This window comes from Thalassophryne amazonica, chromosome 7 (genome assembly GCF_902500255.1).
Source record: "Thalassophryne amazonica chromosome 7, fThaAma1.1, whole genome shotgun sequence".
Classification (NCBI taxonomy): Eukaryota; Metazoa; Chordata; class Actinopteri; order Batrachoidiformes; family Batrachoididae; genus Thalassophryne; species Thalassophryne amazonica.
In genome coordinates, this window is record NC_047109.1 from 67,262,553 (window position 1) to 67,284,976 (window position 22,424).

The 22,424-nt window shown below is 41.5% G+C and overlaps 1 protein-coding gene across 2 annotated transcripts in view; it reads left to right on the forward strand.

Moving 5' to 3' along the window:
- LOC117514074 (soluble guanylate cyclase 88E-like) overlaps nucleotides 1-16,013 on the forward strand; it is a 69,298-nt gene extending 53,285 nt beyond the window's left edge. For both annotated transcript variants that reach the window (XM_034174363.1, XM_034174364.1), the window contains 2 exons: nucleotides 6,984-7,102; nucleotides 15,368-16,013. In XM_034174363.1, the coding sequence (XP_034030254.1) occupies nucleotides 6,984-7,102; nucleotides 15,368-15,731 (483 nt within the window). In that variant the 3' untranslated portion in view covers nucleotides 15,732-16,013. The remainder of the gene's footprint in view (nucleotides 1-6,983; nucleotides 7,103-15,367) is intronic.
- Nucleotides 16,014-22,424: the final 6,411 nt, after the last annotated feature.

A 22,424-nucleotide genomic window follows, 5' to 3' on the forward strand; every position in this document is an offset into this window, starting at 1 on the left:
CCAGAAGTTAAAGAAAGATTAATAATTTCCGGCACAGTCGGCCCAAGAGTGGGCCACAGGTCCTTAAACAATTTTGTTGGTATAGGATCAAATAAACAGGTTGTGCTTTTTGTTGACATTACGAGTTTTGTCAGCATGCCTAGTGAGATACTGTCAAATTCTGTAAATCTAGGTAATACCTCAGTAGTGGCGCCCACATCAATAGCAGGGTGTAGTGGCTGGATTAAGGCATGCCGGGATATGTTTAACCTGATGTCTTCTATTTTCTTCCCAAAGTAATCCAGGAAATCTTGTGCTGTAAAAGGAGAGCGAACTACAGGTGGTTGTCCATGCAAAAGTGTTGCTACAGTGTCAAACAAGAACTTTGAGATATGCTTGTTTGTTTTTGTTGATCAAATCAGAGTAGTAAGTCTGCTTTGTAGCCAATAATGCATGCTTATAGTCTAAGATAGTGTCACGCCACGCAAGGTGAAATACTTCTAATTTTGAACGACGCCATTTCCGTTCTAGACCTCTTGCTTTATGCTTGAGGTCATGCAGATAATCATTGAACCAAGGTGACTGTGATTTGGGGGAGCGCGGTTTTAACACAGGTGGTGCAATCATGTCGAGTGTAGTTTTGAGCACTGAGTTTAAACTATCCACAAGTCTGTCTACTGACTGGGTATTTGTCAAATGTGAAGCTAAGACATTAGGCAGTCTAGCTTCGAGTTCAGTCTTAGTTGAAGAGTTGATGCATCGCCGTAATGATATATAAGGTTGTTGTTCCACTAAACACGGCAGCGAAACTGTAAACTTAGTAAGTGAGTGATCAGACACCACTGATGTAAGAAGCATCATGTCAGTATTCGTGACAGCAATAACACGTGCGAGAACCAGATCCAGGGTATTTCTACTAATGTGCGTCGAATCCCGAATGCATTGCCGAAATCTTAATGCATCCACAATTTCCATAAATGATTTGCAGAGGGGATCAGAAGGCTTATTTATATGAATGTTAAAGTCACCAATGATCAGAATGTTATCTACACTAGTTGACAAGTTAGACATGAATGCACCAAATTCATCTAAGAATTCAGAATATGGGCCAGGAGGCCTATATACAGTGACAAAGTAATACGACTGATTTTTCTGACCTTGGCAATGTGTAATATCCTGAGCAGAGTGGAGAATCAGATGCTCAAACGAGTGATATTTGTAACCCCCAACAGCTAATAAGCTAAACCTCAATTTATAAATAAGAGCAACACCCCGCCTTGTTTCGCATCACGAGAGACGTGACGAAATGTATATGCTGGTGGGTAGGCCTCATTTAAGGGGAGGACAGCTGTAGGTTTAAGCCAGGTTTCACATAGCCCAATCATATCTAAGTGATGATCAATAATTAGATCATTGATCAACAATGATTTTGAGGACAGTGATCTTATGTTAATGAGACCCAGTCTAAGGACCTCAGTGGAGTTGACAGTTGAACTGTTTGGGTTTAGGGGTGGTTCCAGAGTAGCATATATAAGATGCCTAGAAGTAGGTTTAGGTTTAAGACATTCCACGCACTTTGTAGGTAGCAGACACGAAATCTTTGCTATTGCTGGAACAACCACTGGGCCATCCTCAATTTCAGCATCATCCAATATAGTAATGGGTATTAAGTTTAGAAAGCATATCCCTCTATGATTTTTATGGACACGACTACAGAAGCAGGCCACAGTCTCAACTTGTTGAAATTCCCTCCCTGGCAAATAAACTGCACTAACACCATAGTGGATTTTCTGCACTAAATTCCCCACTAAGCTAATGGATTCCACATCCACATTTGTCATAAGCCTTGCAGGGTCTCTAATCATCTGCTCCATGGCCTGCTGTAGATTCCTAATGTTACCCTCCCTGTAGAGCTCTATCTATGTTCGCAGACAAGATGGCGGCGCCTTCCCCATTAGGGTGGAGGCTGTCCGGCATCAGCAAGCCATGGCGGCCCCAGAACGAAGGCCAGTTATCAATAAAGCTAAAGCCTTGCTGTCTACAAAACTGCGCCAGCCACCTATTTAACGATGTCAGCCTGCTAAACGCCTCATCAGTACCCCGGGAGGGGAGGGGACCAGAGACTATTAATCGATGCCAACACATCTTTCTGGCAAGGTCACAAGTCCGCTCTATGTCCATTTTTATGACCTCTGAGTGCTTCATCCTGATATCATTGGTGCCAACGTGAATAACTATGTGACTATATCTCATGTCATGTTCCTTCGTCTGTCTTCCCTTCTGCAGCGTCAGCACCCTAAGATGAGATGCACTGTCGGGAGCTCTGGCACCAGGAATACATTTAACGTCTGTAACCTGACTTTGCGGGTGATAGAATCCCCTATCACTAAAGTCCGGTGTTTCGGCCTGGAGACAGGAGTGGATGTCACTTGTGGAAAGAGTCACTTGTTTGCAGAGACATCCTGGAAAACATAGTTTTTCTGACTATATTTTTAAGAATCTTGACCTTGACCTTTGACTAATATGCACCAAAAGTTATTTATATGGAGACACTAACCTAAGGATTACACTATGTAACACAATTTTCGTTCCTGGCTTCCAAGTGTTATATTTCAACTGATTATGTCTAAAGTCTATGGAAAAATGACTACATTCAGCACAAACTTTGATTTTATTTTTTTAACGTCCTAGAAAGTTCTAAAAGTTTCTTGAAATTTCTAGATAATTCTGGAAACTTCTAGAAAATTCTGGAGAGTTCTAGCAGTTAAAGAATATTCTAGAAGACTACTCAGTAGTAGTGAAGGCGAATCGAGAATATTCTTGAAAACAGACAAATTTCAAAATATCATTGACCTGATCACAGAAGCAAAGTTTCTGTGGAATAACAGCTATTTTCTACTTATTTAGGGCATAACAGGTTAGGAAAACACACTGTGTACCCAGGAACAAAACAAAAATAAAAATTTGTTACATAGTGTTATTCAAATTCAGTTTGATGAAAATCTGCTCACCCATTTTTGAGATATTTTGTCAGTCAGACTAATGGATGATGGACTTGCTATAACTGCTGTGCAGGCCACTTGGACTTGATCACTCCAACCACATATTATGAAACAAAAGAGTTAATAAGGAAACCTTCATTCAGTCTAACAAGGTTTATTATCAGAAGATTATCAATCCAGAATTGTTCTAATTGGAAGAGGTAGTTCTCAATGTCCTTTTTGCATCTAGCTGGAAGAATATATTCAGTTCCAATGCTGGTTTCACATATTGGCAGCAGAAAAACATCACATCACAATACATCCTTATAGCAGAATTTCTGTCGCCTGCAGCAGCAGACTGCAGGTGATAATTTGAGGTGCGCACGTTTTTTCAGTGCTGACCACAATTTATTTAATTACCTCTGCCAACAAAGTTGGACAGAGGGTATGTTTCACCCCTGTTTGCTTGTAAACAGCCTGTAACCCACAATTTTTGATATACCGTTATGAATTTTTTACAGAGGATTCATATCCTGATAGGCAAGAACTGATTCAATTTTCAAGGTCATAGTTCAAAGTCAGGAAAAATCTTGGAAAATTGGAAAAATCCCTATCCTTTAACACTGAACAAATTGAATAACTCTGTCAAAAAAGATCAAGTTTCTTTCATATTTGACAGTGACATGTAGGATGAGAAAGTTTGATCCGGATCTGATTTTGTGGTCATTTAAATTTAACATTGAAAACCCCATTTAATGTATATTTTACATTATATCTTAATCAAATATGCCCCAGTCACTCTCATATTTGAAAGTGAGGTGCAGACTGGCATTCACTATCACATGAGAAAGTTTGATCTCGATCTGATCTGGATTAGAGATTTTGTGGCCATTTAAATGTAGCATTGAAAACCCCATTTAAAGTATATTTTAATTATATATCTTTATCAAATGTGCCCCAGTCACTCTCATATTTAAAAGTGAGGTGCAGACTGGCACTCACTATCACCTGAGAAAGTTTGATCCGGATCTGATTCAGATTGTGGATTTTGTGGACATTTGAATTTAACATTGAATAGCCTATTTGTTGTACAATTTGCATTATATCTCGATCAAAAGTGCCTCAATCACTCTCATTTGTGACAATGAAGTGTAAACTAGCAGTCTCAATGAATAGACTAAGTTTGATCTGCATCTGATCGTATTGTGGTTTTAGCGGATATTTCATTTTAACCTTGAAAAGCCCTTTTGATCTATATTTTGTATTATATTTTAGCCAGTGGTGGCCACAGTTCAGCTAATCCGATAACCGATAATTATAGAAGCTAATGTTTTTGCTAATGTTGCTAATGTTTAGCTTTTCAGATAAGTTTTAAAACCACCATCGGACCAATTATCATCTGATAAATTTAGTTCTGATAACTTTCAGTCCGACAACATTTTTTTGCTGGTAAAGTGAGCAAAGTTTAACAGTCAAAAACGTTTGTATACCCTAAAATCAAACATTTTAGTCCGTCTGTTGTGTGTTTGTGGCAGACTGGCTGCCTGTCGCTTGCTGATGATGTCATCATTTAGCGCAAAACGCGATTGACCGGTCGACGCAGGGAGCATTGTGAGTAGTGTAGTTCAGGTTCACTTTGGACGTTACAGTGAGTGTTATCATCTGCTCGACACAAAAACAAAATGGACTAATTTTAACATTATTTTATTTCTTTGTGGCTGACGGTATAATTTAATCGCTAAGACTCGGTGGGGGAGAGACGCTCTCACGGCACAGATATGTACAGAGGGAGGGACTTTTCTTCACTGTTTAGACACTGTTTTGGATTTTTTTTTTAAAAAGGATGCTTTATGTGGATTATTTATTCAGATGGATCCCACAGAAGCTAACAGGTAAGAATTTCTATTTACTACGTGTCTTTTACTCTGCCAATGAATGCATTAATGGATGTATTTCAGTTGCTTAAGCTGCAGGGTTCAAAGTGTGTGAAAAAAGCAGCAGCTTTTTAGTTCATAAATGATGGTATATAATACAGAGATAAAATGTGACTTCTAACACTGTGTGTTACTGCTTTTGAAAGATGATGACAGTGGTGGGGTTTTATTTTTTTATTCATTCATTTTTTGTATGATCTTATGTGTTTGTGATCCTTGAATTTACCCAACAGCCCCTGCGGCACTTAAAGTGAAGCTGGTTTATCAGAAGCCGACAGCGTAATCTGATGTAGCTGCGTCCGAATCAATACTAAAAGTTATCGGTTATCTGTAATACAGATACATTTTTTAGCAGTTTATTGGTTTAGTGTCATAAAAGATCATTTTTCGGTTATCCGATTAATGGTTATCAAAGCTAATTTTTTGGTTAGTTGCACCACTGATTTTAGCTTCTAACAGGACTTTCACCTTGAAATTTTTTTCCAAGGTAAAAATTTGTGGAATTGGAAACTAGCATTGGTGGAGGTTTGCGCTCTGTGAGCGCGGTATCTCTTGCTGAAAGATACAATGGAGCATTAGCATTTTGCACAGAGCCATACCAAAACAGGAACCCCTGGCTCTGATGGCAGTTTAAAAAGCTAAGTTTTTGTGAAGTTATAGATTAATTCCTTTCTGTAATATCACACAAATTATTCACATTTATCTAATTAAAACCAGGTGACTCTCTGTGCTTAAATAATCCATCGCTTGCTGTCCATTTTTCTTCCCCGTAAAGAACAACATCCACTTTGTTGCTGCAGTAAGTGTCAAAACTTGAACATTTTTAACGTTTAATGGTAAGTGCCATCGTGGTGCACGACTGCCACGCTCCCAGCCAGAGGGGGCAGAATTTTCCATCAACCTCTCATTGAAAACAATTCCTCCTGCCACTTACAGCTGAGGTGAACGCAGCATAAGATACCTCAAGGAGACTTACTAAATGTTGTGCCTCAATACATTTTCTCACTATGGGGCTTCTCACATCACCTTTGTTGATTGTAGACTTTTTAAAGCTCCTGTTAGTGTTCATCATACAAACAATCCACAAGGGCACTTTTAACAAATGTCATTAGTGGTTTCTGGGACCCTTGCTCACATGGAAATGGAACTTTCCCTATATGTTCTTTTTCTTTTTAATTTTCAAAAAGTGTTCTGCAAACACGGCACCATTCCAAGAAATATCTCCATCCATGTGAAACTGCTGAAACGCTGTAGTAAATGTGCCAGGCCTGTATGTGGAGCTGTAATGTAAGAAGACATGGCACATGTGCAGAATCAGTGTAAGGAGGTAATCAATGTAGCAGCAGAAGTTAAACTTTATAAAGCAGAACATAGTGTAATTATAAAGTCTTTTAATCTGACCTGTTCCATCCTTTTAGCTGGATTCATCACAGCTGAAAACCATTATTCAAATAAGGCGCCCTTGTTTTGTAAGACATCTGGAAATACTTTAATTCCTTATTGTGGAAATTGCTTGTGAATAAGTAAAGACGTCCCTCGGTGTTTGTCTGCTCCTGGTGTGTTGCTCAGACAGAGGAAGCTGACGTTTTGTTCCTCCACAGCAAAAAATTAATTAATTAATTAATTAAAAGCTGAAAGTCTTTTCTGCAATTATTTTATTAGTGTCACAATTGTCTCAACATCACCACAGCCATCCTTCATCTCTTCAGCACTACTAATGACAAAAATAAATCACATTCAGGATCCACACGAATATGCAAATCTGGCATTTTCAGATTTATCCACTCTGGGACCTGTTTCGAAAAAAAAAAACTGAAGCTTCAGACTCTGAAAACATCAGTTTCATGTGGATGAAACATCTATGCAATAGAAAACTTTTTTTTTTTTTTTTTTTGGATACACCTAAACCCATCTCCACATGAATGGGGCCTGGTTTGTTTTGTCTACATGCTACAAAGGTAAATAATATGACACCTTTAAATAATGACATTCAAACACCTCAAATAAATGTAAATACTTTCACTCCAAAAGTATTTTCTTTGATTTTCTCTTCAACTGTGTTCTCAGTGTTTTCACAAATGCTTTTCAGGGTAAAGGCTACATGAAGACCTACTGGCTCAAAGGAAAGAAAGACTTATCATTCAAGACTCCAGCAGAAATGCACTACAGCAATGAGCATAAAGACTCAGAGGACAAGCGCTCGAATGGGTGAGTAGATAGAAGTGGATAGAGAAAACGTAGAGGAGGCATTCTCTGTACATGCTGCACAGAGAATGCCTCCTACTCAGTATGTCCAAGCTGTGTTCCTCGACTCCTACACCAGGAACACATCAAGTAAACTGAGAGGAAGCGCAACACGTCAAAATCAAACACAGGACACTGCAATGTAATTAAAATAAAAGCAATTGATTTTCTCACTTAATGATTTTAATTACTAAAGAAATGAACAATTTGATTAATAGCACTTCTGCTGAGACACTTCATTGATTCAGAATGCTTTTGTTCGAAAAGTAGTGTGTTCCTAGGCTCATTTATTCACCTCAGGACAGGACAGGGAAGGCACAGTGCACATGTTGTGGCAGTTTGGCCACCCCTTGGTAGGGAGGAGGAGGAGACACTGTGGCAATTCGCTGGCACTCTGCAAAGGCATGATGGGACCAAACACTTCCTGCAGCTGGAGGCATTGTTGTTTTAAAGGTGGAAAGCCCCGGGTGGCTACCCTGTGTGAGAGCGCGCCAGACAGGTATAATGATGTTCATTCCCAGAATTCCCTTCTCTGTGCCAAGGCAGTCATTATTAACAATAATAATACCTTTACCATTAACCTGTATGCTTCCTACCACACAGTCCACCAGGGCATAGCCAATATAGGGGATTTCAAGATTATTTGCAGCATGCAGGTCCAGCTTGCCAAGGAGGTTCCTAGAAGGCACTTTCTATACAGGCTTTCACTCAGCAATGTGACCTGTGATCCAGTGTCAAGCCCAAAAGGTATCTCACAACCATTCATCTTTACAAGTACATCATGACACTCACCCACAAGGGCAGACCTCTGCTGTGACATGGGCTCCTTCTCCAAGTGGCGCACCCCCACTGCTTGGCCCTCAGCTGCAGGGGAGATAAAAAATCCTCAGGTCTGGATAGACCCTGGGGGCAATGGCGTTGATGTCCAGCTGTGCCAGACCAGCCGGCCTTGTGCATCCCACTGGTAGATAGGTGTTACTGGGCATGCTCTACGGCTCCTTTCAGGGGTCCATGATGTGGCTGTGTGACTGCTGGAAGAGAAAGTGGTAGGAAGTAGAGGAGTTTCTTTAGATGATAAATGTGCTTTCACCTCTCCTATCAGGTCAGCAGAGAGAGCCTTCATCTGCTCCACTATTTCCTTCCTCATTTCCCCCCAACAATTCCTGCTGTAGCTCAACTTGTATCTGTCCTTTGACCGTTCATTGTTGCATTCCTTGGGGCTGGGACAGCAACTCTTTGAGACAGAGTAGCATCTTCTCCCTCTTGACGCTTCTGTTTGAGGGCCCAAGCATCTTTACAAATGTTGTTAAAGGTCATATGTGGGTCCCACCTCATCTGTCTGTTTAGCTCTTGCTTTACTGGTCCTGGATGGAGACCAACCATCAGTTGGTCAAGCAGCAGATCATCACTTTCTTCTGTTCCTCCTTCATCTCGTTCTTGCCATCTGCAGAAAGACACTCTCAATCGCAGTATGAAAGCATTCACATTTTCACTAGATTGCTGTCTACAGTTGAAAAAACTAGCCCACAGCTGAGCTTTAGATGTAGGTTTGACAGAGTCTTTCTAACACATCCAGCACTTTCAGGCCAGTGTTTTTGTCTCTAGGGCTAATAGGCTGGAGTTCACGTTTGGCCTCTCCCTCTAAGGCACCAAGAATGAAGTCAGCCTGCTGTTGTTGATTCAGTTCCTGTGCCCTCAGCATGGCTTCCACCAGAAAATCTAGGTATCCAAACAGCCCCCATGAACCATGGCATAACAAACTGTGCAACAGTAGGAGAGCGAACATCACCCTGCTGAACTGTGTCCATTTTTTTTAACAGTGGAGCTGCTATTCTGTTGACAGTGTCAAAAAAAATTGTTAAGAGGTTTAATTTCCACCAGCATAGAAATCTTTCTTCCACTGTTAAAAAAAACTAAAAGGCTACGTGGTCAGCTAAAAAGGTTTATTTACAGAAAATTTTGGACAATAAAAATGAGCTTTGGCTAAATACTAAAAGCAAGGTCCAGTGTAAGAAGAAAAGTTTCACAGAAGTAGGAGCAAAAGTCGTTGTGGGCGCCACGCCGTCACCCTCTGGGCCACCTTCGTCCCCGTGGCTGCCTCTCTGCCGCTCCTCCGACACCCAGCTGCGCTGTAGAGGAGGGAAATTGTCTCAGCACCATACAGAGCACAAAAAACCCACACACACTTAAAGATGGGGTGGCTTGATTTCTTTCCCTCACGTAGCTGTTGTTGGGCGTTGTATCCAGTCTTCACTGTGTCTCGGCGCACCCCACAGTCCTCAGCACAGTCGCAGCCCGGCTCCAGTATGTCTCTTGTCCTCACCACGCACGACGGTAGTTAGCTCAAGTAGCACGTTGTCACCGTCTTTGCCCTGCAGCGACACGTCCACGTCCGGGTCCTTTCCTCCTCCGTGTTGGCCCCAGTCCGTCTGCTCTCCTGTGCTCCTTCTGCTCCTCTGTGCTCTCTGCCCCTCTGTGTTCTCCCCCCAATCCTGCCTGCCTCCAGACTCTCCTGTGTCCTCTCTTTTATCTGTCACACCTGTTCTTCTTCTCCAATCAGCACAGTGTCCTGATGTCCAAGCAGTGGAGGGTGCACAGTCCAGTCAGTCCCAGCTGGATTAATGACCTGTGTCTTATTAAGAGTCCATACTAAGCCCAATAAGCTAAAAACACACTAATAAAATCACTCAAATAAAACCACACAAAATCATGTAAATAAAACTAGACACATTAAACAATGCTTGACAAAAAAAGACAAATGGCTCTGTGACACACACTGTCCATCCTCAGCTTGTGATATTTCACAGTGATTCTTTCTTTGTGTGGACCCTCGTTTGCATTGGGGCTGTACAAGGCTGCCTCAAGCAAAGTGTAAAGCAGCAGATGGTGTCTGGTTTTAATATCCTTTACTCATGTGAACGCACAACTGCTTTCATTTCATTGCATCTTTGCATCGGGATTTAAGCATTTATTACTTTGAAGAGTCAGCCTGACAATAAATCTGTATTACGCATTGCTATTTAACCTTTACAATTAATTTTCACCTCATATGTGTGCTGAACCATATGGTGGAATGTCTGTACAGATCAGGCATCAACTATGATCTGTTAATGGGCTGTATGTTGACACTGAAATTTATTGTGATGTCCAGATATCACACACAGCGCAGATTACAAAATATGAGGATTCATAGAGTGTTCAAGGGACAATTTAAAGCGAAGTTCAGAAAATGAGGAGCAAACAGTTGGATTCAGATGCAGTGGGGCAGAGTAAAATGGTAAATGAGCTCATTTAAACGTGTAAACTGGAATCAGGGATGAGGCACGGAGGCAAGCACTGGGAGCCAGCAAGGGTGTGGATTGATAGCTGCAAAGTCCAGGTGGGTGTCAGCGGAGTGAGGATAGGAACAAACAGAATTAATCCACAAAACACAGTTCAAAAGGTGCAAAAGTAATCCACAAGGAACATAGGTGAAGGTAGCCAACAGGAGTCTGAATGCTCCAGCAAGGATGGGTTGAAACACCAGGACGGATCAACTAGCAGGATGATTGGTTGCAGGTGTTGAGCCACCACAGGTGTTACCAATTACAGTGCCACCAGGGCTCAAAATAGTACGTACATGTGCTAGTTTGTGCACGTATTATTCGAGCGGTGCACGTAATTTTGTACTCCACTAGCACTGGTGCAAGTAACTTTATCCAAGTTTTATCAACTATAAGCAACAGTAGAATGAACCAATAAAGGAATAAATAAGGAAAAACAATTTCCAGTGTGTTGTCTTTGTCTTCCCTGCGTTTACACGGAGCGAGTTGCTGTGCTCTATTTGTTGTGTTCGCATGCGCAGATGTAAACAAAGAAAAGAAAAAAAAACTGGCTGCGGTTCCTCTCTCTCTCTGCCCTCAAACTCTGTCATCATTGTGTTATAAACCAGTCACCATTTGTTTTATTATACATCTGTGTAGTTAATAAAATTGTCTTCACGGACGATTATTTCGCGCGCACGTGAAAAAAAAAAGCAGAAAACTGGTTGTTGCTGCGGTTTCTTTATGGAACCCAGGAGAGGTCACTTAAAGTGATATTTTTTTTCTGGCCATGATAATTTGTGCGTATATTTTCCTTTAATTGAGCCCACAAACTAATAAAACGTGCTCTCAAATTAATAAAACGTGCGCACGTTTTCCTGGCCGTGATAATTCATCTGCACGTTTTCCTTTAATTGAGCCCTCAAATTACTAAAACATGCACACGTTTTCCTTTCATTCAAAATGAACTCCATAATATGACCAAAATTGTCTTCCTCACGACGGGGAGACGCTTTGCCCTCAGCATCCTTTCTAATGTGCTTAAACTCCAGATGATGTCATGCTGGGCTGCTGGAGTTCTCTGTATGTCCTTGTGTGCCCAATCCATGAGGATACACTCTGACCAGATCCATTTCTAATGGGGAAATGTATTACACCAGGGGTGGGCAATCATGTACCATGAAGGGCCAAAGCACTGCAGGTTTTCCTTGCTACCAGTCACTTCAGTAGGTGATTTCATTAATGATCAGGTGTTTCAGCAGGTAATTTCAAGACGACCAGGTGTTTATGTTCAAGGTAGAAGCTCATCAGCAACCCAGCTGCTGAGGTGATTGGTTGCAAGGAAAACCTGCAGTGTCTCTGCCCTCATTGCCCACCCCTGTATTACACTGTCTGCTGGTTTGTTGACTAATAGCCAACATTTATGTGTCAAGACAATGTTGAGTGCACGTTTCACAAATTGTGGCCATGTTTAAGTAGATCGTGTCCTTGTTTCACTCAAATGATGCTTAAAATGTGCGCACAATATAATAAAACGAGCGCACAATATAATAAAACGTACGCACAATATCATAAAACGTGCACACATTCTCTCCACATGCAAAACATTTTGCGATGACACTTCCAGGGCTCCGTAGTTCCTCGCTGTCTCTCCCCCTCAAAATCTGTCATAATTGTGTTATAAACCAGTCACCATTTGTTTTATTATACATCTGTGTAGTTAATAAATAAAATGATCTTCACGGACGATTTGTTCGCGTGCGCATGTGATAAAAAAAAACTGTCTGTCGCTACTGCTGATCCTGCCGCTGCTGCTGCTCTCCCCTCAAATTCTCCAGAGAGAGGAAGAGTCTGACACATCAGAGGAGGAGTTTTAAGGTTGATATAAAACTGACTTTTGGTTGTGCAAGTAACTTTTATTTTTTGGTGCAAGTAATTTTTTTGTTACTAGCACCAGTGCAAGTAGGTTAAAAAATGCATTTCAATCCCTGGCCACTGATTAGAGGGAGTGCAAAACAGTCAGCAAACATGCAGGAATCACAAGAGTTTTCCTGAATCTGCAGCATAGTGTCACGTTAAAGGAAAAATGAGACTAAGCCAATAATTGATAATAAGCCTATGAGAATACTGATCATCACTTCTGGTGATCATGCTCTATATGTTTCAGTTTTAACCTATACCCCAGAACACTCACTCACACTCATCATCAACCGCTTAGTCCAATTAAGGGTTGCAGGGGGCTGGGAGCCTATCCCAGCAGTCATAGAGCGTGAGGCAGGGTACACCCAGGACAGGACGCCAGTCTGTCACAGGGCCACATACAGACAAACAAACACAGTCACACCCACTCGCACACCTATGGACAATTTGAAGATTCCAATCCACTTAACCCGCATGTCTTTGGATGTGGGAGGAAACCGGAGCACCCGGAGGAAACCCATGCAAACACGGGGAGAACATGCAAACTCCATGCAGAAAGACCACAGGTGGGAAGTGAACCCATGACCTTCTTGCTGTGAGGCAACAGTGCTAACCACAAGCCACCGTGCTGCCCACCCCAGAATATAATATACAAATAATCAATGTTTATGAGTTCAATGGTACAAATATTTCATGAGGTGAAAGATGGAACTTACCCTCTTTCACCGAATTAAATATTAGTTCCATTGAAAGAATGCAAAATCATTCATTATTTATTTTATATAATGGCTAAAATAGATGCTTGTCATTTGATATTATATTAATTTATAAACAACAGCAAAGGGACATACATTTTGGTGTGTTGCTTTGACATCAACAGTCCAACACATACTTTAAATAGGAGTGCAAAATTGTTCTCAGAAACCTTTAAAAAACAGATAGTCCATGATACTTCCAAAAAAAAAAAGAATGTGTACTTCCTCAGTCCAGCGAAAAATGGCATCAGAAATTAGTCCAGCTTTTCATCCCAACAGTTCTTCTGTGTGTGTGTGTGTGTGTGTGTGTGCATGTGTGTATGTGTGTGTGTGTGTGTGTTAGAAGAATTAGCACCGTCAATTAGTTCATTCAAATTGTCATCCATCACCAAAACAAACTCTGCTATGTTTAGCTAAACACTGCCCCATAGTATTTGCATGGGTGAGATTTGCAGCCTGCATTGATACGGGTCCCTTCGCACATACTGCGAATTTGGTCGATTGCACATGAAGTGCGCATGAAGCAGGAATCGTATGCAAACGTGTAAAATCATAGCTGCTTCAAACACCTTGTACACCTGTTGCTACAACTATTTGCGCACACCAATGGCTGAAAGACAGACTGGGTGCTGTGAGAGTCCATCGAACCCTCTCACGGCAGATGTCGGCCAAATTCCAGCTGACACACACGAACATCTAACACCTCTCATTTGGCACTTAGAAAATGTGTGGCCATTTGCACTATTATCACAATAACATTCAGCAGACGATCATTGTCAAGCTGGATGTAAAATTTGTCCCCACAAGTGTGGCTTTGCAAACAGACACATGTTGGTGTGTGCGCTGAAGTGACAGGGGGTGTATCCACCAACACGAGCGGCTGTGGATATCTGTGGTTCTGGACATCACGGCTGGAAAACACGTACTGTATTTAGACGGACATAAACAAACAACTGCTCACTGTGACATGCGTGTAGGGTTGGGTATCGAGAACTGGTTCTTTTCGAGTATCATTAAGAAATGATTCAATCCACCGATATCAATAGTGTTTTTGCTTAACGATTCCCTTATCGGTCCTTCAGAGCAGCCGTTGTTTTTGAGGGTGTTTGTCGGGAAAATGATCATTCCTCTACGTTGATTACAGACCCTGCAGCGGGTCTGTAATCAACTACAGATTTTGTTTATTTCTATTTATGTCCAGAGATCAAGTATCCACCATGTAGGGTTTATTATGTCCAAAGTTTAAGGATCCAGTGACCAATTTCATATTTATTTACTTTAAGACTCAATAAAATGTTGTTCAATTTCAATTCAATTTCAATTTAATCAGCTTATAAAGCACCAAATCACAACAAAAGCTGTCTCAAGGCACCTCACATAGAACAGTTCAACATAAAAAATTAAAATAAATAAATAAAAATTTAAAAAATTCAAATACATAATTAAAAACAGAAGTAAAATAATAAAACAGATTAAAAAAAACTATTCATAAGAAAGAGAATAAAAATAGGCTTTAAGTCTTGACTTAAAAATGTCCACGGACTCCGACTGCCTCACGGTCGCAGGAAGACCATTCCACAGAGCGGGTGCACGATAAGATAAAGCTCTTTGACCCACTGACATAGAAAACCTGTAAAGCCTACTTTTAGTATACAAAAAATTCACAAGAGGTATCGATAAAGGAATCGGATTGATAAGCAGAATCGACAGTGGTATCGATATCGATACAATCTTATCGATACCCATCTCTACACACGTGTGTCTGCTTGCTGTCATCACGTGAACATACATAAAAACATTTATCGCTGTTGCAATGGGCTGCAGCAAGCGTGCACGGTGGGCACATTGACAGGCTACCCCCCAGATGAAACGGACCGACAGATCATAACACGCTGCGGCGATCTGAATGTCATGTCACCTACGTGAGCTCTGCTCCGCATGACACGGTGCCTGTCCTGCGGCACGCTGTCCACAAGACACATGTGTCGGGTAGAACACGAGTGCGGGACCAGCTGGACACGCCGCCAGCAGATGTGGACATGAGCTTAGTCATGTACGTAACCACTGTATCATGAGTTCTGTTGGGGAATTTTGTGTCATTTAGGAGGACTCAGTGTTGACTTAAAAATGTTTTGGAGAATATGCTCCCCAATTCTTTACTGCCATACCAAATGAAAAAATGGTTAAGTCAGGGTGCTTTCTGAAATATTTGTCATGTCTTAAAAACTCTATTAACTGTGTACTTGTGCCAGTTCCACAAGCCCTCCCGCCAAGCATATGGCCTCCAACCTCCACGCCACCAGTAGTGAGGAGCAAACAGAGGGGAAGCCCAGCCCCAGTGACCTCCCCCCGGATACCATACCACCACCAGAGGCTGCTAATGAGACCTCCACTATTTCAACTGATCCTCAGCAGAAGCACAAAACCAGAAAGACTAAACACAACAAGGGGGACAAATTAGATCTATCGCTGGGAAATGCAACAGCAGAGACAGCACCGCTGGAAGATAAGCAGGAGAACCCTTCCCTGAACAACAAGAGGAACAGCTTCAGGCTGCAGTACATCAAGCTTCCCTCTAACCTGCCGCTACGCAGCACCACCTGCTCTATTCTGTGACATTAGATCGTTCCAATGTAAGGTGAAGCCGATAGTCACAATCAGTGTGACACTATTTGGAAAAACCTTTTAAATAATATACCGTGTGAAGGATTGTGAACATTATGGGCATAAGTTTATAGATAGCTTGGCTAACAGCGTTCAAGCTCAATTTGCCCAGAGTGGCATGTCACATCCCTCCAACGCCGTCATCAGACCCTCAGCCGTAATTCTACTTCATGAGTGTTAATTTGGCCCATTTCCTCAATGATTTAAAGTCTGTACGGTCCCAAGTATATATTTGTATATGTATACTGTACAGTAGGGATGTCCCGATCTGATCACGTGATCAGAAATCGGGCCCGATCACGTGGTTTCAGACTTGATCGAGATCGGACGTTGCATCCCGATCAGGAATCTGATATAGGTTTTATCCTCATTATTTGATCAGCACTATTTCAAGCTCATTATTGCAGATTAATGGGGCCTTTCACGCGTCGGAAGCGTCAGAGGCATCAAGAATCGGTCTAAAAAGCATTATTTTCAATGAGATGGGTTGCTTTTTAGATGCGTCAGAAGCTCCGCTTTAGCTCAGCTTTTGACGCGACGCTTCTGACGCGAGAGCACGCGTTGCCGCTTGTCAGCAGGATGATGCGGTCAAAGTTCAATCCAGTCTTTTTTTTTATTATTGAACAAAAGAAAAAACAAAACAAGTTCAACCCAATCCAACTTTCGATGCTCTGAGCTGTGATGTAGCTTCACGCTGTCCAATAGGAACGACGCGTCGGGTCAAAACACGAAAGACTAGTGGCAGAAACCACTGTGTACTCTGTACAAAATGGATCGGTGCAGAAACCACTGATTTGTACAAAACAGATCAGTGCAGAAACCACTGATCTGTACAAACAGAACCGTGTCATCAGACTGCTCATTTATAGAGCAGTTTTCTGAAGAAAAATCCTTGGAAATGTTTTTTGTTGTTTTTTGTTACCTCAAAATTTCTGATTACTGTTTAAAAAAAGTACAGTAAAAAAAAATAGCTAAATCAATAAATGGTTCTTTAGAAACCTTTCATCTGTAAATTAAAGGCACCTGTTATTTCAGATTAGATAATTTCTTGTTTAACAAAAGGAACCTTGGACATTTATTTTTAGACAAATAAAATAACATAGAAATATGTATATTTTTTAAGTCTGGTAGATTATTACTTGATTGTTCAAGCTACCTCAAGGAGAAGTGCACTGTTTAATTGATAAATAATAAAATAAGGTGATTCAAATTAAAATAATATATATTTAGCATTTGTTCATTGTTTATTCAGTTTTTTAAAGTATCGGCTCAGGACTCGGTATTGGCAGATACTCAAAATCAGATGACTCGGAATCGGATCGGGGCCAAAAAAAACCTGATCGGGACATCCCTACTGTACAGTGGGATGGGGATTTGTAGCTGGGCTCTTCCCTCTTCATTCACCACTACCGAGGGAACTTTAGTTTTTCTTTTCCTCCACTTAGTAATAACCTTATGTTCAGCGGGTCATCTCATGTGATCTGAGGTTGCAGTCGAAAGGCTGCTGTGTCCCCACCAGTGGAGACCACCCCTCACCTGCCATGACCCTGACGTGGGTGGGCAACACACAGAGGAAGGACAGATGCATGGAGAGACTAGAGGTCCACTGGCAGCCATTTGTGTACCCGAGGGATGCTCCCTCTCTGTGCAGGGAAAAGATGAAAGATCACAAGATCACAGAGGGCCAGCCCTCCATACAACCAGTTTGCATTCATGATTAAACTGAACCAGTGGACTTTTTGTCCTGTCGACCTGTCAATTAACACAGCCACAGTCATTTTGAACATGTAAAAACTGTCAAAATGTTTTGATTGTTTTTCACACAGATTTTATCTTTGAAGGACCAGGTCCAGGTTCAACTTTTACTTTAAAAAAGCTTATTATTAAAGGGGTCATATATGATAGATTACCATAACAATCCAAAACGTGAAAAACACAGTGACAATAATGTTAGTTAATTTGCCCACCCTGGGCTTGTGGTATCATAAATCTGTTTAAGATGGTCTCTGAGGACAAACCTAACTTGTGAAGATCCAAAAATGTGTTCTGGTAGCCTTGGCTTAATACCCCCGTCACACATAGCCAGAATCATGCAGAATGGCATCAGAACGATGAATCGGCACACATCCGAAAAGTGTCGGATTTCAGTTCCAAAATGTTCTGACAGCCATCTGCGGAAGTCCACACAGTTGGTCAAAATCGGCCAGCGGCCCCAAGTGTGATGCACATGTTCAAAACCCAGGGCCCCGTCGAGATGGGACACCTATCTGACAGCAGTCCATGTGCAATCTCAGGACCATCTGACCGCACTTTACATATTCCGATGGCGGAAAACCAGGAGCTGAAACGATTTGAGCACATATGAGGGAACGTCGGGGTGGATCTGACACAGCAAAGCCTGCTGGTATGACCTGCACGTGCCACGTATAAATAATGCCCCCCCTCTGAGCACAAAGGAACTGCTGACATGTACGTGGCATGCTTCATCATGATAATAATTATGAATTATTATCATGTGCAGTGAATGCGAACAGCGGCTATCAAACTGAAAGCACAGTGCGCTACTGTGCGCGTGCTGCCACAAATCTGAACAGGCTGTTATATCCACAATAGACCTTACAGTACAGATATTTGTCAATTCCTTCCCATGGGCGACGTAAATAATGTGAACTATTGTCTCCATCATAACTGTATACAACACGGGCAGCTGCGCCTCTCCATGGTGCACAGTAATGCATCATTGCACGCATCAGGCTTGGAGCTGAACACATCGCACTGCTGAGATATATGATCAACTTCTAACTCTGTAGGAGATATGACATGGAACTGTTGTGCCAGGCCGTGACAGCATTAATAAACATGAATCTCACCTCCAACAGCGGTCCAGGAGTGTTTCACAGTGCGGACGTGGAGCCAGACCGCAGCCTGTGGTTAAAATCCTCTCTCCCAAAATAAAAAATAAATCCTATGTGATAATCCAACCAAACTCCACACAGAAAGGCCACGGGAATTGAACCCATGACCTTCTTGCTGTGAGGCAACAGTGCTAACCACTAATCCACCGTGCTGCCCCAATCTTGTAACTATTATTTTGAAATAACCTGGCATAAATTTGACATAATGACTGAGTTAACACAGAGATCATTTGATAAAATGAACTGAATATTTTTAGCCAAGGTGTATGTAAACGTGTGTCCACAATGGCATATATTTACTTTAAAATACAGAATAAAGAACTCCTTAAGGTGACTTAAATACGTATGTTTTTATTTTATTAATTTCACACACACACACACACACAAAACTGAAGATCTGCCATTCAGGCACTCAGGCATAAATTCCATAATGCAAAATGGGTACTGCTTTCACTGAGTCACTTTTAAGTGTGATCAAATGTGTTATGATATTGCTGACCCATTTATTATTATTATTATTATTATTATTATTATTATTATTTATTTGTACTCTGTCAGACCCCACCTCATAAGATTTTCCCAACAATGAATGTGATTCAAACAGACATAAGGGAAAACATGGCCTCACTGGCCAAGATAATTAAGACTCCTCTCTGTGTTATTACTGTCCAGCTTTTCAGGTTATTCACTGGATGAAATTATTGTTATTACTACAAAAGGATTTATGCTCAAACACACTACAGGATGTTTTGTAAAAGTAAAGTGAGTCCTTCTGCAGCTTACATGGCTTTCAATTCAAGCAGGAGCTGATGCACACACACACACACACACACACACACACACACACACACACACACACACACACACACACACACACACACTTATCGACAGATGTTTTGTTTGATGTAAGTCAATCAGAATGGGTTACTTTTTAAAACTCTGTGTAAACAATGCTTTTGGGCAAGAATTCACAACATTGTCTTGAGCTGTGATTCTCCTATCTGTGTGACTATATTTGTTTCTGTGTATTATAACACTTTTTTTTATAAAACTGTGTGTACGCCCTGTGCCCTGGTATCAACAGCACATTAATCTAAAACATGTCTGCAGAGAATTTATGAGCAAAAAAATCAGCACCTAGGCTGTGACTGCTTGTGAAACAGAGCGAGATGCGCACTGTTTAAGGAGATGACACTGGGTTTAATTAATCAGATACAAATTAATAATCATTTTTAAAAAGCCTTGATCTGGTATTTCTACTAAAGGTTTGTTTCTGCTGCCACAGACTGCTGCATGGCTTCCTGTTGTCCAAATAAATAAATAGGTAAAATAAAAACTAGTGGCATTAAGAGAAATTTGCATTATTTGTGTCGACTATTATTAACTTTGACAGCACTCATATATATATATATATATATATATATATAGGAAAAACACCTCCGTGTTGATAACCATTTGTAAAATCCAGGCGGCTTTTGATGGCTTTCAGTGGAGTGAGTATATGAGAAATTGTTTAACAGCTGGACATGTTCCAACTTGTCCTTAAGGCTTCCAACGGAGGTGTTTTTCCTGTGGCGGAGTGTCGCGGCGGCTGCGAGCCGATGCTGCAATCCGCCCGCACGTCTTTCATTAAAAAAATCTCCTTTAACAGTGGAATATCCGGATAAAATGCTGAAACCGACTTCTTCTGAAACTTCTCTGTTCTCTCACGACGTCCTGGATCAATAGAGCCTGAAATGTGGAGGTTTTCAGCTTGAAACAGGCTGACGACGGTGCCTGAGAGCGCTGCACGACGTCTCGCTCCGTGGGAAGTCCTTAAAGCGACAGTATCGCCTCAAAATCTCTCATCAGCCGTTAAAATTTTCACCGAAAACCAGCTTAATTTTTCGAACCGTGTCCACTTCGATGTGTCTCACAGGTTTAGAAAAAATTTTGATCAAACAAAGCGCCAGTCTCTCAGCAACTTCTCAGACAAAGGAATTCCGACGAGGGGCTGGACGACTCCTCCCACAAGGAGTGCTCACAGGCGAATGACGTCGCCGACAGGCGTGGAAAAACTCACGCATGCGCACGAGGGTTCAAGCATGTCTGACGTAAAAACATATGAATGAAATCCATATAATTTTTGAAAAAAATAAAAAGGACCTATACTTTATGGACAGACCTCGTACATATACAATTCTCATGTGTCAGTCAAGGCTGTAATTAAAGGATGAATGAGCCAGAGAAGTTTGTTCAGGTTTCAAAGTGATTTCAAAATTTGGGAATGGCTGCCATAAATCATAAAGTAAAACTAGGGTGGGGAAGGGGGTGGGGGTGGGCGGTAGCTTCAGGAGCAGTTTGGTATATTCAACTTTGACAGCAGAGGTGCAAATTAGTGAAAGTAATTTTCATGTGACAGCATAAGTAAGTGTCCCGGAAAAAATGGAGTAAAAAGTGATTATGCAAACTGCTGAGGGGCCTGTGTGAGGTAATAAGCTGGTGTAGAGCTTTATGCAGCACATACGTAACAGGTCTCAATGAACTGATTAAAATATTGATCAAAATACTGCATTGGAGTTATGAATGAGAATTTGAAGGGAATAAATCAAAATTCATTTTGCGTCAAGAAGCACACATACGATAGTTAACATGACTTTATTTTTACTTTAACAGGGCCGTATCCAGGGGGGTTACAAGGTGTCTGTAGCCCCCCCCCCCCGACCTATGACAAAAAATATATTCAGAATGTTTAAAACACTTTTACTCCTGACATTCACCGCTCTGGTCAGATTAAACCAAAAGCCACAGTGTGTGAGATCCAGTGGCACTCGTGACATTGCCCAGTTGTCTCTCTTCACTGCAGCAAAGTGCAAAGACTGCAATGCTGGCGTCACTTAGCTCTGTGAGGTCATCATACTCAGTCACTGCTGGTGCCATCATCCAAGATGGTGAAAGTCAGCCGCCAGTGTGGTGTCCAGCAAAGGCTGCGATGATGATGTTGATATCTCAGTGAATCAGCATCACCTCAGGACTTACACAGGATCCACCCCGTCTCTGCAGCCACCAGCTTAGTCACTATTGCTTGCTCAGTCACAATGATCCCAGTGTGAGCGAAGCTCAGACATGAACTAGATGTGTGTACTAAAATGCAGAAACAAAGCACCATTTCAAGTCTTGGTTTTCCAAATTTTCCAGATGATGGACCCCAAGTGCAACACCTTCCTCCTCCCTTCTCCCCAGTTGACAACTCTGGATGCAGCCCTGCTGTAATCAGGAAAAATATGTCAGTTGTTTGGGCTGACATGATTTTTTAAAGACGGATATAGTACAAATTAAAGGTGCAGTGTGGAGTTTTGAGTGACACATAAAGGAGCCTTGACACTTGTCGACACTTCAAAGAAGTACTTGAGTTATCCTACTTTGTTTTTGTCTGCACATAAAGAAGTACCTGAGTTATCCTACTTTGTTTTTGTCTGCACATAAAGAAGTACCTGAGTTATTCTGCTCTGACCAGTTTTCACTGATACCGAAAGAGTAGATCAGCGTTTTCTGTTTGCGGTTTAAGTCTGCACCAACACTGAGGCGATATCTGAGTTTGTCTGCACAGATGCCAAGGGAGAAGCCTGCGGTGTGATCTGCACTTTCACAACTGAGTTTGGACTGCACTATTAGTAAAGAAGCCCTAAGTCCCTCTGCACCCATGACCAAGAAGAGGAGCCTTGGTGTTGTCTGTTCTGTCTTCTTACCA